This window comes from Halichoeres trimaculatus, unplaced genomic scaffold (genome assembly GCF_033239565.1).
Source record: "Halichoeres trimaculatus isolate MK-OKI-2021-1 unplaced genomic scaffold, fHalTri1.1 fHalTri1_scaffold_6, whole genome shotgun sequence".
NCBI lineage: Eukaryota > Metazoa > Chordata > Actinopteri > Labriformes > Labridae > Halichoeres > Halichoeres trimaculatus.
Window position 1 is genome coordinate 15,482,918 of NW_027437184.1, and position 18,527 is coordinate 15,501,444.

At 40.3% G+C, this 18,527-nt stretch overlaps 1 protein-coding gene across 4 annotated transcripts in view; it reads left to right on the forward strand.

The window, feature by feature from the left end:
* Window positions 1-18,527, forward strand: part of LOC141791267 (connector enhancer of kinase suppressor of ras 2-like) — a 46,093-nt gene that overhangs the window by 14,697 nt on the left and 12,869 nt on the right. For 2 of the 4 annotated variants that reach the window (XM_074671548.1, XM_074671551.1), the window contains exons 7-14: window positions 1,652-1,711; window positions 1,809-1,877; window positions 8,945-9,091; window positions 10,570-10,703; window positions 14,139-14,341; window positions 14,493-14,582; window positions 15,504-15,694; window positions 18,466-18,514. In XM_074671548.1, the coding sequence (XP_074527649.1) occupies window positions 1,652-1,711; window positions 1,809-1,877; window positions 8,945-9,091; window positions 10,570-10,703; window positions 14,139-14,341; window positions 14,493-14,582; window positions 15,504-15,694; window positions 18,466-18,514 (943 nt within the window). The remainder of the gene's footprint in view (window positions 1-1,651; window positions 1,712-1,808; window positions 1,878-8,944; window positions 9,092-10,569; window positions 10,704-14,138; window positions 14,342-14,492; window positions 14,583-15,503; window positions 15,695-18,465; window positions 18,515-18,527) is intronic. The other 2 variants (XM_074671549.1, XM_074671552.1) reach the window with 1 other exon arrangement.

Consider the following 18,527-nt stretch of genomic DNA (forward strand, 5'->3'; position numbering starts at 1 on the left):
TGCAGGTTTGATGACACACATGAAAGAGCTTCCAAAAGTAAAGTACGACATTTTACAAATAACTCTGATACTGCTGTTGGAAAATACTAGTTACAGAGATTGAGACAGCATGACTTTGACAGCATACTGACGTCGGTTTGATGCTAATAAGGCATGAGCAAACGTTCTTGCAGCATGTATCAATCTCACTGAAAAATGCAGTTACTTAATCACTTCTACTAACACTGCCTAATTTATGTCTCTCTAGTGACTATTCTGCTCAGTGATATCACAGTTTGTTTCCTTCTTGAGATTCAAGCACCATGAAGGCACATTTACTGCATCAAGTACACAAACTAGGTACTTCTGGGGTTGGCTGGTTCTAACTACAAGACACAAAATTGCTTACGTTAACTTTCAGGCAAACCCAGACTTGAAATTGCAGGTGTGGGGGATTTTATTTAAAAAAGAACGAGTCTTTCCAGGAACAATGTTTCCTGATACTGGGGTCAATACAGAGATCTTGCAGTTGAAGGTTCCAGGATTTTGTTTTATCAGAGAAATAGCAGCTGAATTGTTTTTTATATTGGATCTTCAGACCACAACCCTTGAGAATAATAGCAGTATTAAGGTAAGCATAAATACTGTGCTGCCAAAGTGTCTTACTGCTGTTGTCCTAGAACTGGGTTTTGCTGAGCTCGTGGGCATATGAGTCAACCTACAAAAAGCTACATTGAAACAGGATGTTGCCCTTGTAGAAACTAGCAAAACACAAAATGCTTCAATGTTGAGATTTCAAAGCAATAAATGACAGCTTGTTTATGAACTTTTGGGACAAATTGGATCTGATGTTTGCAGCAGCAGCAGCTGAGTAACACCTAATGTAGACACTTATTGTGCACACTGTATTGTTGACTCCATCCTCGCACTGACCTACACTCAGGCACGCGCGCTCTGCTTGGGGCCACAATAAAAGCCCCACCCCCTCTCATATATACCCCCCCACACTAATGCCAGCAGGGGACATGGAAGTTCTCTCATCCGTTCAGTGAAACCTGAACACAACAGTGGGCCGAGTGGCCTATAAATAAACCTCTTTCACTCGACTTGAGGACTAGCATGCTGCTTCTGTGTATCTGCGTGTTTGTGTGTAAGAAAGCCAGTGTACTCATGCAGTTGTGTTTCTGATTGTGTGTGTGTGTTTTCAAAATACACCCTCTTCAGCAAAACCTGTTCCTGCAACAAACAAGCTGTAGTTTTTAAACAGATACTCCTCTGTATTTGGTTTAGTCTGCTTGAAGGAGCTTTTGTGTGAGATCCACCATAAGGCATAAAACCAGATTGAGTTGTGCGTTATCCAAAAGTACATCAATTCGATATTTATGAATCTTCCTGTAGTGATTTTAACATTTGTGGTCTCAGGGAAATCAAAGTTTGATAAAGAAAAAAAAACTCAGAAATCATTTTCCAGCTTCTTGAGAAAAGGGTAGATTAATTTAGATTCCTTCCATGTTTGCATGCCAAGCTGATTAAAAGAAATACCAAGATTGTAAAAAGTACTGACCCTGGCTTGTTCTGCAAAGGGCTGAGCTGAGCTGCATGGTTTTCAACAAATGTGTTGTCAGGGTTTTTTTAAGGTGTTATCATTTATGCTCCTGTTGTCTCTCCACAGGGAATGTATATCAAATCCACATATGATGGTTTGCATGTAATAACTGGGACAACAGAAGGCGTGAGTACTGGCCTTTTGTCTTTATTTACTTTAAAGTGAGGTGCATGTATCGCAGTAAGCAGCAGCTAATGACTCTTTTTCTCTGACTATTCATCAGTCTCTGGCCGACCGCTGTAAGAAGATCCACGCTGGAGATGAAGTCATTCAGGTCAATCATCAAACAGTGGTAAGACATAATTATTACTCACCCTCTGGCTTAGTTAATGTTCTTTTTAATGTCTCCATCTTTAATTTACATATTTACATTTGCATGTTTCATCTGGTTTTTAAATCAATTCTGCAGATGCCTTTTTAAGTCATAGCTACATGCCATTTTTGTGTTTTGTTTTGTTTTTTACTGAGGGAAACACCTGCCTCAGACTTTTTTTTAGATTCATCCTCTGCAGCACTTCTGCGTCTGTTACTGTTCGAGTGGAAGCTGTAGTACTTCTTTCAGGCATTTCCTGATCAATTGTGCATGTAACTCTGACCAGATAAATATGTTACTTTGGTCATTCAGATGGTCAGCTGAAATCATTAAACTCACAAGAGTGCTTCAGCCCAGCAGCAGGCTGAGCTCTGAGGCAACTGTAGATAATAATTATGATTTTAAATGTGTGTTTTTCCGGGGTTTTTATAAATTCATGAAAGCATTTTTTTCTGTTTTAGCGGTAGGGATGGCTCACAGATTAGGTACTTTATAGGTACAGACTGAATTCTGTCAAAAGTATCGGATACCGATTTATGGTGAACCAAAAGGTATCATGTTGAGGTACCTAAACGCATCCCTGTGACTGTGAGGGAGTAGAAGAGTAGGCTATTTTCCATGCTGGATATGAACACAGAATTACAAGGTTATGCATTTAGAAATAAATATGTTAAATTGAAAAATGTTACATTTTATTATTCAACAAGTTGATATTTTTACCACAAAAACACAAAGAAGTACTGAAAACTGGTACTGTTGAGTACCGGTACCGATTGCCAGGTACCAGGCATCGGTTCTGTATCGTTACAAATGTGAAAGGTACCCATCCCTAATTAGCGGAGCCTCAAGGAATGTGTGCTTGTGGACTAGTTACAGTTGGTGCATTTTTATCCAAGGAGACTTCAACAAAATACAAAATTTGTACATTACATATAAGAGGTAGCATTAATCTGCTGCAAGTAAACTCAATGAAATGAGGTGAAAGATTGAAAATCTTGTTGAGAAGTGCTTAAGATTGGCCATACCTGTATAAATCCAGGCCTCGATCGATGGATCCTGATAATTGAAAAAGGAAGCACAGGATTCTGGTGCACCAGCATTACTGCATGCTAATCACCCAGCAGCCAGTAACTTCCCCCTATGTTGTTGTAATGCTGTTTAATTTTGATGTCTAGCTAACCAGGTCTATACTTTTCAACTCTCTCAAAGATCTCCCCTCAAACACATTATTTTCAGCAACTTAACGGACTTCCCCTTTTGTATTTTGTTCATTCAAACTATATATATATTACTCATTCACTCATGTATTGCTCATTAGCCTGTCCGTGGTGGGGACACAGAAATCATGCACACAATATCCTTGGCATCCAGCGGTAAAGGGAACAGTGCTGCTTATCAACAGCACCATGGACACTTAATTAAGGCTTGTGTCAGTATCAAGAAGCCAGCCAAGAGTAACAGACCAGCAGTCAGCTTGTGGGTTGCAGAAATACAATGACACAGGCAAACAAAGGAGGGTAATGGCTTCTTAACATTTTTCTCAGCCATGAACTCTTTTAAAAATGACAGACACTTCAAACAAACTAACAAGATGACTATAAATTCACACAACAAAAAGAAATTATTGCATGGCCACAGAAATTGAGTGTGTTCATGCCTCAGTGGTATTGGTCGACATTTTCTTTTAACTTTTACTGATTAGATTACCCCCAGTGGTCTAGGTTGCTCTTTATGAGGTTTGTCCTTGTGTGAGTGGCCTGGGCTCAGATCCAGCCTGTGGCCTCTTTCCTGTATGTCACTCCCCACTCTCACCCATGTTTCCTACTCTATCCACTGTCCTCCTCTATCCAATTAGTGGGATACAAAGCCCCCCCAAAAACTTTAAATTCTTCAACCCAAGTTAATTAAAAAAAAAAAAAAAAAAACATGGGAAAGTTCCAAAAACCAAAGGCCTGAACAGCAGATTTAAACATATCTGGCTCCTTAAACTTTTGTAACAAGGAAACACGTAGTTTATCCTCCTTATTCAACAAAGGCCTTTGGTTACCTCACATTAATCTAAGTTGTTCCCTTCTCTATCCAGAGCTTGAGCACTTATCAGACTCAATAATTGGTGATTTGCTTGTATTTGCTAAGTTAGAGTGTTGCATGAGATTACACAGAACAGCATTAATTCAGTGGAAATGAAAGCAAAATCGTCTTGCTGTTCAGTTTAAATATAGCACCCTTTGTCTGAAATAATTGGTACTTGTGTGAGCAACAGCAAGACGTATGATAATTACATAGCTCAGGCCAGGTTCATTTCATTTCAGTCAGTCAACTCTTCCAGTGAATGCAACCATTTCATAAAGAAAAAGTACAAAAACAGAATTGATTCTGTTTAAAATGACTCTTTTCATTGCACTTTGAAGCATGAAGTTTAAAGGCTGCCAGAAGTGAGAGCTGGGCGGTATTAGTGCGTGATCTTCCTATGAAACAAAAAGAAGCACTCTTTTATCTAACAGACTTCTCACGGCAGATATGTAACCTCTTAAAAAAGAAACAGCAGAGTTATAATTTATTACATCTGTGGCTGCTTAAAATGCAAATCATCAGGAAGCTGGAGCTGGAGGATTGCATGTAAACCATAGTTCAGCTATGAATTACATCCTCATGTACCATGTCTACTATTACTACCTAAAAGTGAGAATCATTCAAAGCTTGTGCGCTACATTGTAAGGCAGTTTAAAGCTGAGGCTTTATGTTAACTGCAGATGATAAGTGTGAGTGTGAAACAGCCTGTATCTAGCCACAGAGTTCACAGGTGGATGTTTGGAGGTGGTGGTGGAGGAAGGCATGCAGCAGCAGTAGCTGAGTGAGATTGACAGCTTAAGTGATAGCAATATGTGAACTCGGTGTCTGCTGATGTCAAACTGAACTGTCACTCATAATGAGTGCAGTAACAAGATTACATGCTGTAAACATGTTTTAATTGAAGTGGCTGTAATAAAGTGCAATTTGATGATAGCTGAGTCTCCATGAAGCGCATCATTTGCTGGAATGAGACCTTTAGAGATGATAGATGATAATGAACTCAGCTAAATGTGTTTCAGGCAACATTTGGAGCATTCCCTTGTATCAGATGAAAAGAAGCGTAAAGAAAGTTGAGGGCAGTTAGCTAAAAGGGTTTTAGAGCTAATGATAAAAGATAAACAAGTAATTAATAGACCAGAGAGAGAGTATTCCTGGTGTCACGGTCTCAAAAATGATCTTTTGGAGTATGGATCAAGGTGTCTGAAGTGCTGTTGTATGAGGGACTTGTCAATAGTAAGTGCATTAGCCACAGAAGAGAACTGTGAAAGCAGCCAAGCTATCAATGCTACAGACCATAGACTGTATATATAGTGTACAGCGTGGCTCCGCCATTTATCATTGTACGGTTTTGAAGCCAAAATACCCCCGTCACAGGTGCAGCCATTGGCAGCAATTGCAGCCAGAGTCTGCGCAGTAAAGATGATGAGGGATTCTGGGAGAATCTGAGTGGAGCTGGGTGACAAAAATAATAATTATCTTTTTTCTTCCAAGAGTCTAATCACTTCATGACTCTACCTCCCGACAGGTTTTACCATCCCCGAAAAAAATACACGAGAACGGCAGCTGTCAGTCATCGTTAAACCTTACGTAAAACCTTGTTTTTAACCTCGTATAACTAATGAAAATGAAACTTTTCAGAAAAAAAAGGACTTGAATACAAGACAGCCAAATGATATCTTCAAATCACCACAACAATCAGACGTGAGAAACGTTTCTATGAGGTGTATTAATTTTTTAAAGTTTGACCACAGCCCATCTGGAATGACTGGAAAGCCGGATTTTTTAACCTATGCTGCAGCCAGCCACCAGGGGGAGCAGTTTTTGTGGAGACCTCACTTCGAGCCGAGCAAGCGGACGTCCATTTTTTTTTCTGTCTATGCTACAGACAAAGTCAACTAAGCTAATTTTCACTGCAGCTGTATCAAATTATAACACATCTAAGTTGTTAACTTTTTCTGTGTCCAGCTGGAGAAAGAACTCCTTTGCCAAGAATAGTGGCAAAATGAATGAGCTTTCTGAAAGCAAAACAGAGTTCAGTTCATCTCCAAGTGGAGCACACACTTACACTTAAATTATTTCTTTGCTGGAGACATGCTTTGGTCTAAAGTCTGAAAAACTACCTGATAAACCTGGTCCTGTCTGGCACTGTTGATTGCATAGCTCCTCCAACCGGTTTGTAAATAAAGGGGCCAGACTGACAGAGATTCTGGCGTCCAATACACTTTATTGATAATGACCAAGTAACAGCCACACCTTAAAAAAAGAACCTTCCCTTCGAGGCAAGAAAAAATACTTGAAAGAGTTCAGGGATCCATAATTGAGGCTGCTGGGAAAAGTCGAGCACCAAAGTTCACAGGGTTTGAGTATCCCTCTTACTGAAAAGTAGATGTCAGGATGGCTGCTGGGGCAAAGGATTACATCAGCCAGAGAACACGAATGAAGGAAAAATCCTCAGAGGCAAAGACTGCCCTGTGGTTAACTTTTTAAAGTTGTAACACACGTAGAATAATCACCCTACAGAGAAGAAAAAATGGCAAATTATTCAGTGTGTATGAGCACAAGATCGAAAGGCTGTAAAAAATTTATGATACGATGCCAGAAATAAATAACTGCAGGCTGCAATGACAAATTGAATTTCTGGTGCAGGTCAATAAACAGGAAAGGCTTCATACCCATAAAACAGATCCATGCTGGGCAGTAAATTTTAACACTGAAGAGTATTAGCTGCATCTCTTACAACAGAGAAAGAGACAAATAGAAGAAGCAGAGGCTTAATGTTTTATTAGAAACAGCTTAAAGCAAAGCATTTTTAGAGAGCAGCTGATAGGTTAAAACAAATCTAAACTGGGGTTCCTTTTCTTAAAATAATCACTCTTTTTGGAGCCAGACACAGCCAAACAATCGTCTCATCCCAGAACAAAGCAGGCCTTGGATTGTAACTGTATCTGTTCCTGCCTGTCTGTCTCTTTAATGCACTTTCTGTGTGAAAAACTCTGTGTAAAGGCTGTCAAGGTGAAAAATGACTTGGAAAGTGATTGCTAGGTCAGTGCCTGAAAAATGCCTGCTCTCTCAGGCTGCATGGAATACGCAAGCTGTACTGAAAGTCAGCACGGCCTTCCAAGCAAGAGAGGATGTTTCCTCTCCAAACTGGACCTGGCATATTTGGTTCAGCTGCAGTCAGGGTTTCTCTGGGCGGGATATGCCAAATGTCATCAAAACTGGGTTAAAGACTATTTACAAGGCATGCAGCTGTTCACAAAGTACAACATCGGGGCTTAGCACATTACGGCGGCGCCTGCAGATTGACATCACAGGAGGTGTACAAGATACCCTTTGGCATCTAATTTGCACTCAACATCTCCAGCTCAGGCTGGGAGCTGCAGGCTGTTCTGCAGCTCCCAGGATCTGTGCCTGTTACCAAAATAACGACCAAAACAGCACCTTGAATTAGATGCAAATGTGGCAAGCTGGGCTGTACACTGTGAACTGTAAAAACCTGCATGTAGCCACTGTGACATCATCCATTGCCTTTTTATTTGCTAGTTTGAAACCTGCAGATTTTGGTCATTAACACTTGGTTTTCTTTTTTTGGAGCCAGAAGTGACCAAATTTGGATAAGAGTGTGGGAATACATCTATCCTCATCAGTCAGACTGTGGACAGGTTGCTATCAAAGGTCCCATATCATACTCCTTTTCTGCAGTTTAATATGGATCATTGATGCCTTCATGAAATGGATGTAACATGTTTTGGTCCAAAAAGCCAATATATCAAGAACAGCAGCATTGTTTCCAGGCTCTCATAGCCCCTCTGTTCAGAACGGTCTGATTTAGTGACCTTCATATGTAAATGAGCCACCGCTGATACCGCCCTACTCTTCTGCGTCACAGAGAGTGGCACCACGAGCTCGAGTGCACAATGTTTAGAAAACAGCAAAGCTCATTTACCATAACATTACAGGCTAAAACAACAGGCTAACCGCGCTTAAGTTAGCATCCTGAAGCTAACACAGAGACAGGGGGGACACTGAGGAAAAGCTCTTACATCTGCTCCACAACACACAGCATTTAAAATACTCACATTTCCAGGGTCTGAGGTTTGTTGGCGGATGGTTGGTAATGCGCATGGATTCAGGACCAGTCTATTCGCTAGCCTTCTGTTGTACTGTCCAAAGTTAGAAAAGCAGGCCGTGAAGTGACCAGCACACACATGCACAGTTTTACTGAGTGTAGCTGGCACATTTCCTTGATAAATGAACTCTAGCCACTTAGTCTTGTCTTCTTCCGAGATGGGAAGCTTGTGCATGGAAATATGTGGCTGTTTACAGCCAAAAACAGCCACACTCCTCTCCCCGCTGCTGGGGAGATTTCTCTCCAGATGCGGGGAGAGAAGTGGGCGGGGGGTTCAGGGGTATCTGCTCTGGTGGACCAATCAGGTCAGACTTGCTCCTGATTGGTCAAAAAAGAGATTCGCTGACGTCGGCAAACCCCTGAAATTCCAAACAGTCATTAAATATCACATTTTGTGGGCTGGGGGGAAAGCCAAAGACCCAAAAATTTCACTAAAAGACTTAATAAAGTGAATTTTGCATAATATTGGACCTTCAAAGCAACTTGTTAATCACTGGTTGGCATGCTTTCAAGCATCCTGCCTTATTGTTAATTCAACTCTAAACAGGGTCATAGCTGTAAACATTATGCTGTGTTAAAGAGGACTTGAAACTAGCAACTGAAACTTTTAATTTGCAGGGGAAGTGTTTAGTCAGATAACCAGGTTGATAACTTAAGAGCTTATGGTCATTTTCTAATCTGGTTCCATACTTACTTTTTTGTTGTTCATCTAATCTGTGAACCAGCCTCCAGCATCATGACCACACTGACATGCCACATATTGAATCATGTAGCGTGAGTCATGGGTGTGTCTATGATGCCTGTGTGTTGAGGAAACCCTCATCAAGCTCTTGTTGTCGATCAGGTGGGCTGGCAGCTGAAGAACTTAGTGAACTTGCTGCGTGGCGACCCTGCAGGTGTCACCCTGACACTGAAGAAACGCCCGCAGAGCACGCTCACCTCCACCCCAGCTCTGCTCAAGAACATGAGATGGAAACCACTGGCTTTGCAAGTATAAAGGCTGCTTTTATCCTCCACATATTTCTGCATGTCTGTGTTTGTCTTCATATTTATTTGTGCAAAGTAATGTGTGTATCTCTGTGCTTCTGTCCTTGCTTGTGCAAAAAATAAGAGAGCAAACAAGACTCTGGACCCTGGAAGCTAAACTCCCAGATCACACTATAAATAAACTAAAGTATGTGATGTGTAGGATGGAGGTAGGATACAGTCTAATACATGAGCCCCGATCTAAAAACTTACTTTGTTTATTATGCTTACTTTCTGCAGCTCTTTCTAATTTGTTGTGTCTGACCCATATTTTGCAGGTGATGTTTTTTTGTGTCCACCTACTTTTTGTACCAGGTTTTTCTGCTAATTGTTTTGAGGTTTCAGTATTATTCATTCACACACTGACACTTCAGCCCTCAGTGGCATCTGTTATCCTACTTCAGCCAAGCCAATAACAGTATTAGGATTGGTGCCCGGGCCAGAATGGGTGGAAAAAAGAGGGATGAGTATTTATGTAGCCCAGCCATTCTTTGATTCCTCCGGCCAGAGAAAATGTTTTCTTCCCCCCTGAGGCTCTGAACCACAGTCCTGCTCAGCCCCCGCCCCCTACACTTCACATCACATCCTTATACTTTTTCTCCTTCACCAAAATCAAATTCTTTCTCCCACTGGCATTTTTAAGGACAGAAAGGAACCTAAAGCTGTAATTTTTCTTGTTCTGAGATGTGACTAAAATTACAAAGTTGTTCTGTTAAGTTAGAGGATGTCGTGCTGTGGAGGCCCTGCAGTAACTCTGACACACATAATGGAGTTATGATGGAGCACATCTCCTGATAATACATTTCAGATATTAGTCAGCTGTGAGTTATGCAACATATTTGCATAGTTTAAGCAGTGACAAATTGGTATTCAGTTGACGAGAGAATTTCTCACTCGTTGAACAAACTCAAACGTTTTGGAAGTCCCTGTTTAATCTCCTCAAAACAGGCATCCTGTGATTGGATTACGCATCTCTGTCACTTTAAATTAAGTTAATGTTTTTTTAAACTCATCCTTTGATCATAAATTTGTGACAGGATGGTTATTAGAAACACATTTTGTTCATATTTTTTGTAAAGTGTTGCAAAAATGAAGGAGCGATCTGTCCGGACGAGTTTTCCTTGACCTGAATGAGAGGGACGGCCTGACTGTGCACCAACCTGTTCACGCTTGTTAGAAGTAGAGCATCCAAATCGTGCAGCACGCGGCTCATTTCATGCTCGAGATGCTCCACAGCTCAGTCTAAGCTGAACAAATGGTCCCTGACTGACGAACTGAACTGCTGCTAAACTTCAAATTTTCATCGTGTCCATTCCTGTAACTGTTACCCCTGTCTCTCTCTTTCTCCCTGTCCACCTGTCTCTCCTTCTCTCTCTTTTGCACATGCTGGCACATTTACACACACACGCACACACACACGCACACACATTCACTCACACACAGCCAATCTTCCCTCAGAGCCCCAGCAGCAGTGTGGCCACGCCCACCAGCACCTTAAGCACTCCATCCAGGAGGAGTAGCTGTGCCCTGCAGGATCTCTACATCCCCCCTCCACCTGCAGAGCCCTACACCCCCAGGTGATCACACAGCTACACCTACACCAAAACAACATCACATCTGCACTGCAAATTATCAAGTGCTTCTGAAGTATTTTAAGTAAAAATTGTCTTGTTATACTTGATATAAGCCACATTCAACCTGTCAGTCCAGAAAAATGTTTTGTTTTAAGTTACTTAAAGACAAAAATACTGAATTGCTTGTAACAAGTAAAAAAAATCTGCCAATGGAATAAGACAAATTTGCTTGAAAATTTGCTTGAAACTAGAATAATGTCTTAATACAAATAACTTTACTCTTGTTTCACTGGCAGATTATTTATACTTGTTACAAGTAGGGATGGGTACCTTTCACATTTGATGCGATACAGTACCAATGCCCGGTACCTGGCAATCGGTACCGGTACTCAACGGTACCAATTTTTGGTACTTTTTTGTGTTTATGTGGTAAAAAATATCAATTTGTTTAATGATAAAGTAACAAAAAAATTTCAATTTAACATATTTACTCTTCAATATATAACCTTGCAATGCTGTGATCATGTCCAGCACTGAAAATCGCCCAATTTCTCTCCCTCACAGTCACAAGGATGCATTTAGGTATCTTTTGATTTTACATGAATGGGTACTCTGTACTTTTGACAGAATTTGGTCGATACCAATAAAAGTACCTAATCCTGTACCCATCCCTAGTCACAAGCAATTCAGACCACATTTATGTCTTCATGTAACTTAAAATAAGACATTTTTCTGGAGTGGTCAAGTGAATGTAGTTCATATTAAGCCCAAAAAGACATTTTCTACTTAAAATGAGATAACACTTGTTAAGATTTCATTTTTTTCCAGTGTACTGTGCCAAAAATCAAAGGTATTTGATGATTTTTTTGACCAATTCTTTCACATTAATCTGTGTTTTTACAAGTGAACCATAAGCATGCAAAAGGACAAGTACACACACAACCAGCTTGATGTTTCCTGCCAAAGGCTTGAAGTCACTGCACTGACTGACCTTTTATGTAGGTGACACAAAGAAGTGTCCCAATGCAGCCTCAAAGACAAAGGGAGAGGCACACAAACATAGCAAGCTGCAAAACACTGATGCACAGATTTTAAATATTGAGATAGTTAAAAACTGGATTCAGTCATGCCCCAAGATGATTTAGGTCACGATTTCAGTTGTTCCAAAACTAACAGAACAGAATTGGTGAAAATGGAATCTAACAATAGTTTGTCTGTTTAAATAAGCAGAAATTATTTAAACATAAGTACATTATTTGAAACAAGTCAAATTTCTCTACATTGGAAACAGGTTCCCTTCGAGGGAGACCGCCATCTTGCACGGCCAGGTTTCCACAGCTGCAAAGCTTTTCTTAATCCTTTATTGCCTAAAGTAATTTACAATGAAACATTATAAATGTTTTGTGCGTATTCTCATACTTACAGATGCTAAATCGAGTGTTGTAATGGGCTTTTGTCAGTATGAGAAGTAATCATTGAAAGCGTATTGATAAAATCCTTTAAATCCTAATCTGAACTAAGAACAAATTAAATTTGGACACAAGATGTCAACAGGCTTTTATTTTAAAGTGACACATCAGAGTGGACCAACATTTTCTTGATTAATTATTGATATGAGGCTTGTAATGTTGGCCTTAGTTTAGAGCAAAATCAGCCGTTACAAGAATTTTAAGGGCTTTTATTTTGAAATGAGACATCAGAGTGGGCTGATATTCCCGGGGTGCCCCCTGCGGGTGGTCTACTCTCAGTTTGAGGAAGAAGTATTGATTGGTTATTGATAGGTCCGTGGGGTCCGGCCCAGTGCTGCTTTTTGCTGACAATATGCAAATAACATGCAAATCATGCTCTCAAAGGTTTTTCCCCGAACCCTCCCCTCCACGCCAAAAGAAAGAAAGTTGAAACTGAAAAAAAAGTAAGCAAAAAAAGTGTGATCAAAAAAGAAAAAAAATCAATGATTTTTTTGAACTGTCATTGATAAAACAGTGACATCAAATAAATATAATATACTTTGAATTCAAAAACATCAAAATGCAAAAATTTATAAAAAGGATATAATGAAAAAAACATTTTATGTCTGTTTTTAAATTCTGTAAAATGTTGTCAGTACCAATACCTGTAATGCCATTAAACATCTTTTATAATACACATCTTTCAATGCCATTGTTCATAATTTGAGCTTCAAGGTATGTCTTTAAATGCCACATTTTCAGTACCAAACATTAAAGTCTTTGTTTTGGCTGCCTATACAGAATGGTGCTGCATGGAAGATGAATTACTGGACTGAGTCAGTGAAAGCAGCCTGTTCCAATTTTTTTTCTTATTATTTTAAAGTAATTTTTTGGCTTTTTCATGCCCTTAAACAGAGAGGATAGAACAGTGGATAGAGCAGGAAACAGGAAACAGAGCAAGAGCAGGGAATGACATGCAGTAACAGGTCACAGGCTGGACTACAACCCAGGCCACCACCTCGAGGGCAAACCTCATGAGTGACCTAGACCGCTAGGACATCATTTTTAAGTTATCCAAAAGCAGACGTTATTGTCACGAACACACCCTCTTTAACTATACACATAGAGCATTTAAATTCATAAAATAATATTCCAATAATTGTTTTCTGCCAACATGTTTATGTCTTAACTTTGGGAAATAAACAGGATAATGTATGGTTAGTGGGCAGTTATGGGATAAAGAACCCCTTAGGTTGGGCCACCTGTCTTGTCTGTAAAAACATCAGCCAGCTCCGAAGGTGCTAAATAGCTGTTGAATAACAAATAGACTGTCTGTCTTTTCAGACAGTTTAAAATCGTGATACATCCCACAGGGTGCTTAATGTTATTTGCTGTGTTATCAGAGTGGATGATCTTAATAGAGTACTTTACTGTGAAATAATAGAGTAAAGTGTTGTAAAACCCAGGTAATAGTTTTAAATAAAAAGTTTAAGTACCTGACTGTGCCTGTATTTATTTCATAGTAAAATATAAAATATAAAATAATCACATCAAGATAAAAAAAAATACAGTTAAACTTTGTGAATTGATAGTTAAGTGTTTTATTGTGAAATAACACAGTTAAATCTTGTAAAATCCATGTAATATTTTACAGCGTGGCAGCAGTTCATGGAAAAAAATAGACCCTGAAAAGGTCTGTGGTTGGTCATACAGCACGTCAGATAAAGCACACCAGTCAAGTACATTTTTTATACTTTAAACTGGTGATATCCATTTCTTATTAAGTCTAAATATAGTTAGAATGCATTTCTTGATGAAATGAGATCCAGCTTTTGGTTATTTACGGAGGTTATCAAACCCAAACATTGATGTAAAGGGATATGGCTGCTGGCAGCAGTCTCACAGCGGAGCTGCAGATGACTCACAGTCTTCCTGTGTTCTCTTCCGCATTAGTCAGGTCTGTATTGACATTTTCTTTCTGCTACCATAGAGATGACAAAGGAAACCTGCCAGGTGATAATTCTCAGTCGGATGTGCATGTCGCTGAGGGATCTGAGTCACCGAACTCCTACTTGGATCAGGAGTGCCGGGGACCATTCCCTCTGGTTGAGGAAGACACCATATTGTACTGCTATGAGTACGACAAAAACCAGGAGGTGTCATCGGTCCGCAGGGGGAGCACCCCCACCTATGGTAAGATCTCCACCTTGTCTGGAGACTCCCTGCTGAGATTATGAAAGCCAAGAGCCAGAGTGACAAGATGTCTGTGCCTCTTTGGTGCACGTGAGCGTGTATGGGGGTGTGGCTGTGTTGTATTGACATTTATTGTTCCTCCCTCCTCCAGGCAGGCTCAGGCCTATCTCCATGCCCGTGGAATACAACTGGGTGGGAGACAATGAAGACCTGGCCAAGCTGAAGAGAGAAAGCAGAAGAGGTGAGTGGGAGGCCGTGGGAGGGAGAGAAAGAGAAAGGGAGGCAGAGAAAGGAGGGAGACAGTGAGGGACGGAGAGCGATCTGAGGTGAGTGGGCTGATATCTCATAATATCCTCACCCTCTCAGATCTCTGAGCCAGGAAATAGAAGGATGAGCTGGGCTGTCAAAACTGATAACATGCTGGATATCAGTTCCTACCTCTATCTCCTCCGTATACTCATAATCTATCTATTTTCCCTTCATGCCTTTCTCCTTGCTCTCAGCTGTGCTGTTCTCTGCTTGGATATAAAAAGTACACCGTTGCTTTGGCAACTGTAGAAATGCATCCAGAGATTTTCACATTTTGTTGGGGACTGTCGAGAAAGGTGGTAAATGGAGTAGGAGGAAAATGATTTGCTTTATTTCAGCCTCAAAGAAAGATTTGAGTGATGTGTTTGTTTCCTCTGGGAACAATGGTGATATGTTGCTCCTTTGGGCTTTTTTCTTCTTTTTTTTAAGAGAAAGTGATGGTGCTATATTTATCTCCAAGAGGCAATATTTGGAAGTTTGAGGGCCTCCTGCCTGACAACAGTCTAATGCTGATGACTGTTAATGCATTTTAAACAGGAAATCTTTGGAAACATCACTGATCTAAGACAGAGTCTTCGTTAAATCAGGGACAGCTCATTGGTCTTACAGAAGAGCACACAAAGTTAAATCATGATACTGGAGCTGCTAATGTGTGATTAAAATTCCTTGGATGGATGGAAAATTACTTGCTACCCTCATCATGCTGCCCTTCTAGAGAAATGCTACAGTGTGATTTCTCAGATGCACTTTGGCAGCTTAATTTTGCAATTAGTTGATTTTAGGTTTTTGATGATGGAGTTTCAAATCAAAAATCGTGGCTGCACTGAGATTTCCCTCTGTTATGTCCCGGCAGAGAATTCCCTGCTCCGTTTCGCCAGTGAAGATAAAGCTCCCGGGGAGGACTACCTACTGGGACGTAGTCTGAGTCAGAGCAGGAGAAAAACTGAGAGAGGAGCCAGCCCCACCCACTACACACTGGTCCCTGCCCTGCAGATGGAAGTCCCTCTGTCTACGTCCAGCTCAGACTCAGCCTCCCTTTATCACGTCAGTCTCCTATGTCTCTTTGAATCCAGCTTTTCCATCATATGCCAGCTAAATACCACCAGATTTCTACCTGATACCCCTCTCCAGCTGAACTGGTGCTGGTGCTGGTTCCAGGCCAGTACCTGACTTGGCACTGGTTCTTTGTGTTTCCACAGACAAAGAATTGGCTCCGGGTGCTCAAAAGTGGTGCTTAGCAAGCACCAACTCTTTGCTGGGCCAGAGCTAAGCACCTACTTAGGTGGCCAGTGGCTGGGTTACAGCGACCAACAAGCAGCGGTGAAAAATGTCATTTCTAAAAACGAAGCTGCCGTGCGAGTTGTCCATTGTTTTGTTACAGTTCCCTCAGTCATTTGAAATGGGGGCAAAATTAAAGCACTAATGCCTTTCCTCTCTTATAGATCAGGTCTAAACCTTTTTTAAAACAGATTAATTTGCCTTATGTTATTTACCATTCTAAAAAAGGAAAGCTGCCGAGCAAGTCATCGTTTATTTTGTTGCTGTTTACTCATCCATAACTTGAACTGGAGGATGAAATGAGGCAGTAATGCATTGTCTCTTATAGATCAGGTCTATAACTTGTTATTTTATCAAACAGACTTAACAACCTGAAGTTATTCATCTTATATACATGATGGGTATAACTTTTGCCTCATATTTTTGCATTCGCATTTTCCCCTACTCTGTATAGAGTGTTTTCCCATGACGTTATCAACTCAAGTTTAACCATGTTGAACAAGAACAGCACCTTCCTACCTGGATTCCCTCATCCAGGTCTATACTCCCTCTGTCCCACTAGGCTACCCAGTCCAGCGTGGCTCTAAATCACTAGCCAGACTCTTTTCCTCTGTTATGCCCAAATGGTGAAATTAAGTACCTACTTATACAATCTGCAGAGTCCCTTTCTAGTTTCAAGAAATGTCTGAAAACTCATCTTTTCAGGGAACACTGAAGCACTTAAGCTGACCCTTCTCCTCTTTGTCCTCAAGGGTAGAATGAGTCAGAAGGTCTCAGACCCAGCTCTTAGTGAATTTTCAGCACTAATTACTGAATGTTGTTGAAGGTTGAAGTATGTTCTTACAGCAATTGATTGTGGTTAGTTGGCAAGATTATTCTATATTATTGAAAAAAAATCCTGCTCTTAACAGCAGCACCTGCAGCCAAATAACTTAAAGCACTTACTAATTAGGTTTTCCTTCTGTCTAAATTCTTGCTTGTGCTGTACGCTGCTTTGGACAAAGGCATCTCCTAAATAAAACGGAGAACTGTAGTATGTTGGAGGCACTCTCACAACAGAATGGAATTGGTATATAGGATTCTTGTCACAAAAATGGTAAATTACTGCCACGATTTTTTGCTGCACTAATTAGTCAGACTGAGAAAAATATACTCTATATGCTACCAAAAATGATCGTTGTGACTAGGTGAGCTCAATCAGGATTTTTAAGGCAACAATCTGTTATTAATCTCAACATTCGAGTCTGTACACAGCATTTCCAGTCAGGTAGGTCATGTTCTCTGTCCATAGCATCTTTTTTTAAAGTGCCAGGCAGTGAGCCTATTCCAAAAGAGCATCATTTATTCCATGGACCCTCTCTTCCGTGAAAATTATAGTAGTAACATATGTTTTCATACCTTTGGGTTGATGATGATGATAAAAATGCTAACCCCTCTTATGGGTCTCTCCCACTTATGAGGCGCACATTTTCAAAATATCTCTTTTTCTTGCTGGGTGAGACCTCCACTATAAGTTTTAGTATACTCTGTGCGTTTTTTCCACATTTATTGGTGGATAAGACATCTTACAATCATATTTTACCACACAGTTCTGTCTATATCCATTCAGTGTTTACGTTCATGTACCTCCAATGTGGCTGCACATCGGGGTAACTACCTATATCATGATGTCAGTGCAAAAACTCACTTGCACACAGCAGAGATCTGCTCCGTTCACAGACACACAAACACACAGACGCACAGAAAGAGTGAGAGATGAGCACTTTCCATGTAGCAGACAGTCGGAAACAAGTAATGTAAAACAAATCTCTGCCTTTTTTTGAGCCCTCCTAGAGCCAACACTGCAAAAAACTGAAATCTCATCAAGTGTTTTTGTCTTTTTTTTAAAGTAAAAATTGTCTTATTATACTCGATATGAGCCACTTTCAACTTATCAATACAGAAAAATGTCTTGTTTCAAGTTATCAGAGTACAAAAATTAGGTTTGAATCACTTGTAACCAGTAAAAAAATCTGCCAATGGAACAAGAAAAAATGCTTGAAAATTTCCTTGAGACTAGAACAATGTCTTAATACAAGTAACTTTTCTCTTGTTCCATTGGCAGATTTTTTTTTACAGGTTATGAGCAATTCAGACCTCATTTTTGTCCTTAAATAACTTGAAACAAGACATTTTTCTGGATTGGTCATGTGAATTTGGCTCATATTGAGTCTAAAAAGGAATTTTCTACTGAAAATAAGACAAAAACACTTGATAAGATTTCAGTTTTTGCAGTGAACTTTGTTGTCATCTCCCACCCCATGTGTCTGCAGCCAACGCCACTGCCCCCCAGAGCAGCTACGTATGCAGTGACATCCTGACGTTTTACAATGATGTGGCCCCGACTTGGCTTTTGTCAATAAATAACCAAACCATTTATGGAAAGAATGGTAGAACCAACTCAGCACTAGCACCAGCACCAAATGAGCTCTGGTGGAAAGAGGGTATGAGAGCTTCCTTGGCCTGTGGTGATTCTTTTTTTGTTGTTTACATCACAGGTGTTTGAAAGATCCTCTCTGCTCTCCCGGTCAAAGAAGAAGAGTAAAGGTAAAAGTGTTTC